Raw genomic sequence first — 5,000 nt, 5'->3', positions numbered from 1 at the left:
AGGTACCGGTGCATGCGAGCTATTGTTATTTCCTATTTTTCTTTGTTTATTAAATTCGATTTTTTTTCAGGGAAAATTTCCTATTTTTGTGCTCATGGCTGGAGAAAAATGTTGTAAGCTTGTGCTTCATGTTGTCATATTTAGAACCTCTCAATGATGACTATATTGTTGCATTTCCATTTAAATATTGCTATTTTGTTCCTACTTTTAGGTTTTTTAAAAAAAACGATTTTCTTAAATTTGTTGTGACCGTTTTATCCACTTGGCACCCTGTAAATGGCAATTTGTTGAAGTTTTCGGTATACATTATGTGGAGGGGAAACCTCTGCAGCGCAGCATGCCAAAACACTATAATTTATACAGGTGAACTTCTAATTCACATTAACTCTGAACTACCAAATATTTATGACTTGCTTTGTACCAACAAGTCAACTTGAAATTTAAATAAAACTCAATATTTTATCTTCCAACCTCATCATAAAGTAAATTCAAATTACTTAATCTGGTCAATGCCTTGAACAAGTTTCAATCTTTTAAAAGATGTTTGGGTATGTCACTATGTGAATTGACCATCACCTTTCCTGGCATCATCATATTCATTATATTTGTGACAAGTATATTAACATCATAATTAAGGTTAAGCATTATGTCAGTGAACATTGTCTAATCAACATCTATTATTCGCGTATTTCCATTCACTATATGGCTGCATATTTACATGTATCCTACAGACTAGATTCTGCAAAATCTTGAAAATAAATAATTCAGGCGGTCGGTAGGGACTGGTTATTGGAGTAATTTCGCTTTAAAAGTATTGTTATCATCAAGGCTGAGTACATCAGGGGGGAGTTTATTTCAGTCACAGATTGTGCGTGACCAAAAGCTGCATTTATATTCATCACACATTTGGGGTAATAAAAAAATTATTAGAATCATCAATAGACCTAATCGGCTAACTCAATGTTGTACCCAATTTAAATCTCCCGGGACTAAGATTCTTTGTGTATTGTATTTGCATGATAATGTAGCATTCATATTTAAATGGTATGGAAATACCCGGAACAAAACGTTTTATTCCCAAAGGGTTTGAATTGGGTACAACATTGAGTTAGCCGATTAGGTCTATGACGTTCCCCTACTGCGGGTCTAAAACACAGGTCACATTTGACCGGTTACTCGTTGCAGGTCATTGTTTTACCTTTTTGAAAGTAACCCAAAACCCTCGATTTGAAAAAAATTACTCGTGCTTATTTATTCCAAATTGCACTCGAAATCATGTGATTGCCTTTACAAATAAATTGATTGATTGGTGCCGTTGGTTTCGGTCCGTTGTTTCGATGGTTTCGGCGGTTTCGTTCGGGTGATTTCGTTTCGGTTTCGGGTTTTAGTACTGTACCGCTATAAGACCCACCTTCAACCGATAAGCTTTCCGACTGTGTGTTTTTGTTACGGAAATTCGTATTGCTTATCGTAGCGATCTGAGCTTTTAAACGTTGTTCTTAACGGAAAAAAAGAATCAATGAACACTCCAGTCCGTTAGAAACCATGACAAGCAAGATCTCGATGGGTAATTTTTCCGACCACGAAAACGGAACTTCGGTGAGTCCACATTCAACCCTGGAATCCTCAGTCGAAGTATCTTTCAAGTGCATGGCTTATGTCTTAATCGTCGTCTTCTCCGTGGTCGGCAATTCTTTCGTTATCACTGCGTTTAAACTTAATACTTATGGCAAACTACGCACTGTCAACAACATGTTCATCGTGAGCATGGCTGCCGGAGACTTGCTGCTAACAATGGGAAGCACTCCAGAACGAATCACAAGAATCTTAGCCGATGATCAGTGGCTGATCGGAGGAACCTTGGGCGTACTTTTTTGTAAACTGGCCAATTTCATCGAGAAGCTTTGCATGAATGTGGCAATTCTCCACCTTTCAATGATCGCCACAGATCGCTTGTTGGTCGTGTTTTACCCTCACAAGAAATTTATCACAAAGAAAAGAGCGCTTTGGATGATAATCACCGCTTGGTTAGCATCAGCAGTATTCTGTGCGCCACTCTTATACTACGCAAACATTCTGGAGAAAAATGGACAAACAAAATGCAAAACAAGACGTTTCTTCCCTAACTGGCGGGTGTGGTATATAGTTTTTTTGTCCATTCTGATGTTAACTCTTTTCTTCGTAATCTCATTATACGTTGCAATCACCATCCATATTCGTACAAGTAAAAGACCTGGAAAACGCGTTTCAGACAAGAGCCATAAGGACGCTCGTTTACGCAGCCGAATACTCAAAATGGTGTTATTAATTGTGCTCGCCTTCTATATTTGTTTTCTTCCATATTGGATGGGATGGTTTTTTTGTGTTTATTTCTTCACCGGTCTCATCTGCAACGATACTTACGTCTTTATCTCAATTTTTCTTATTTACGCTAACAGCGCAATCAATCCTGTCATTTACTCTTTTTTCAACGAAAATTTTCGGTTGGCCTTTCGCGCTATTATTGGAAGGTTGTGCGGCTGTTATCGCAGCAGTAAGGGAGAAAACTCGAGGCAAAACCCCACACAAATTAGCGGAAATGCTGTTTTCCTTGAGGAAGAAAATACCGATAACACACGGGTGTAAAATGGCAATAAATGAAACTGTACGATCACCATGCATAGCCAGAGTCATTCAAGACAGACTTAATCTGCAGAGGACACCTGGATTTCGCTAGCTAGAAAATTTTCGAGGACAGACAAAGAGTGTCATGGTTTTTGAAAGTGGCTCATATAGTTGACCTACCACAAGCGCCCGCGCAATATAACATGCAAAAGCAATATACAAAACCAATGCTTTGTCAGGAGGTATTTGAGAACAAATAGACTGTGCTTGAGGAACTTGTGTGTAGGCCACCACAGCTGTGGCGTCACGTCACAAATTCAAATTTTGTGATGTCCATATGTGTATGATTGTCTCCCATCATCTGATATGTATAATTTATCGTCGAAGCAAGATAATGACACTTTATTAAGTTCGTAGCTTCCTAATTTATGGTTTTGACTTCTTATCGTTTTCATTGTATGATATTTTTGTTAGTTGTTTAATAGTGTTTTCTTATAGTCTTTATGTTTGATTTTCTTTTTAATAACGTTCTTATATAAGAATTACGCATGGTGATATGTAAGAATACATTTTACTTTTCAAGCCGATGAACTCAGTGATAGGAATACCAGCAGCCTCATCTTGAAACATTCCTATAATTTTCTTATTGGTTTTGTCTAAATATGGTGAGTTTTGTGAATAATCACTGTTGTCACATTTATTTTTATCATTCCAAAAGTCTTGATACACATCATCAGTTTCAATTTCATAAGTCAGCGAGTCTCTGTCTGTGAATAGTAATTTTGCTTTATTCTTGTACTTTTGTTTGATATAATTATAGTGAAAATCATACATTAAGAGCAGTTCTCTGAAAAAGTCAAGCAAAGTTGAAATGAAAAATTGTAACACCCCCTTCCTTTTCTGTGTCGATGTAGGTTGTCTGGAGGGATAAACGAAAATAGCCATATTAGGGCCAGCTGACGTATCGTTGCCATGGTAACCGCCTTTGATCATGACACCCTTTGAGCAGGAATTTTACTATCAAATAGTTAACATAAATGTGTCCACTTCTCGGATAGATGTGAGCCAATTCTAATGAGATTCCACCAGACAGTAGGGCTATGCTTCTAATTACTAAAGGATGCTGTGAAAGTATTTTGACTTCTAGGAACAAGGAGAAAATATTTGCTGTATTATGTTACCTGTCGGCCATTTTGGAAAACCGCAAAAACGAGCACAACCTTTTTCTCATTTTTTAGCAAAGTGTTCTTTTCCCGGTCACCACAATAGAGCTAATACAGTTATTATAGTCCTTAATTATTGGAAACCTAGTTTGGGGAAAATTATACTTTGGACACAGGTGATAAACAAATTTGACCAAGTTCAGACTTAAATTGTTTCGTTCCAAATTGGTTTAGAGATAGTGTTTTTGCTCCGACAGTATTTTAAGTATCCTATCTGTAAAGTGCCATCGATTTATGAAGCTTTAGATCCGTTTAGTTTGATAATATTCAACTGAAGAAAAAGCCTACCTTGCAAGATTTTGTAATTTGTACATTTTAATCGCTTCCGTTTCCCCTTGGTTCGTTCCATTTTCTAGACCAAATTTAGCACAGGCTTTAAACGTCGGTCCTCTTCCGTCGAAAACAATGGCTGTACATGTGGGACGTTACAGATATGTTAACCAACAGATCCAGATAATGGTGCATTCAAGCCGCATACACATCACGAATATACTTAATATTAAAACACGCAAGTTTGCTATTAAACTTATGAATGAAAAAATAGCATTTTTTTCTGTTCTTTGTTTGATTTGCCAAAAGGTTCTCAAGAAAGTTGTAAAACTAATGACATTTGAGAATATTTCTTAGCCCATTTATTCAAAACAACAGAGCCTTCACGTAATTGTGCAGGCCTTCGTCCGCCAACATTTCAATGTGACCAACTGAAGGAAATTGCTTTATTGTCACAGGGAAGACCTGCCGCTGATCCCACTTATCGCAAGCTCGAAGGCTGCGTAAGTTTACAACACCATCTCCGTCACCATAAGTCTCTTCCGGTAGAGTATTCCACCACTCTCCTTCGCCAAATGAAAACCTCTCGGCTGTTGGTACCCCAGAACCAAGTAAGCAGTACACCGTTACGTTTGGAGCATGCGCACTTAGTGGATAAGTGAAGTTCCCTACCAGCTTACGAAGTTGTTTTCCTAGTGGAAATCCAATGTCTTCGAAGAAATGGTCATAGTTGTTCACAGTGTAATTACGTTTTGGGGTTTTAACCAAAACCTCGTCTCCAGACCACAGTTCGGGGCTTGGAAGCAAATATATGTTACTTGTGTCTGTACGCTGCTCACGTCTCACGGTCAGCGGGTTTAAAATAAAATGAGGGACAAACAATGTGTTTCCATTGATGTATAA

At 37.8% G+C, this 5,000-nt stretch overlaps 2 protein-coding genes across 2 annotated transcripts in view; one reads left to right on the top strand and one right to left on the bottom strand.

The window, feature by feature from the left end:
* Positions 1-1,469: 1,469 nt before the first annotated feature.
* LOC137985250 (RYamide receptor-like) lies at positions 1,470-4,301 on the top strand. The gene has a single exon (XM_068832814.1). The coding sequence runs from the start codon at positions 1,546-1,548 to the stop codon at positions 2,623-2,625; it is 1,080 nt and encodes a 359-aa protein (XP_068688915.1). The 5' UTR covers positions 1,470-1,545; the 3' UTR covers positions 2,626-4,301.
* A 162-nt stretch (positions 4,302-4,463) lies between these two features.
* The window catches only part of LOC137985364 (lysosomal phospholipase A and acyltransferase-like), an 8,601-nt gene continuing 8,064 nt past the window's right edge, over positions 4,464-5,000 (bottom strand). The window contains exon 5 of the mRNA XM_068832946.1: positions 4,464-5,000. This exon is cut by the window's right edge and continues 32 nt beyond it. Coding sequence (XP_068689047.1) covers positions 4,464-5,000 — 537 coding nt within the window.

The sequence above is a fragment of the Montipora foliosa genome, chromosome 14 (assembly GCF_036669935.1).
Source record: "Montipora foliosa isolate CH-2021 chromosome 14, ASM3666993v2, whole genome shotgun sequence".
In the NCBI taxonomy this organism is placed as follows: Eukaryota; Metazoa; Cnidaria; class Anthozoa; order Scleractinia; family Acroporidae; genus Montipora; species Montipora foliosa.
The sequence above is the reverse complement of the archived record's forward strand: the minus strand, read 5'-3'. Positions and strand labels throughout refer to the sequence as shown.

Excerpts from the sequence above, each read along its gene's own strand:
- LOC137985250 (XM_068832814.1), top strand. The coding sequence starts at position 1,546 with ATGACAAGCAAGATCTCGATGGGTAATTTTTCCGACCACGAAAACGGA.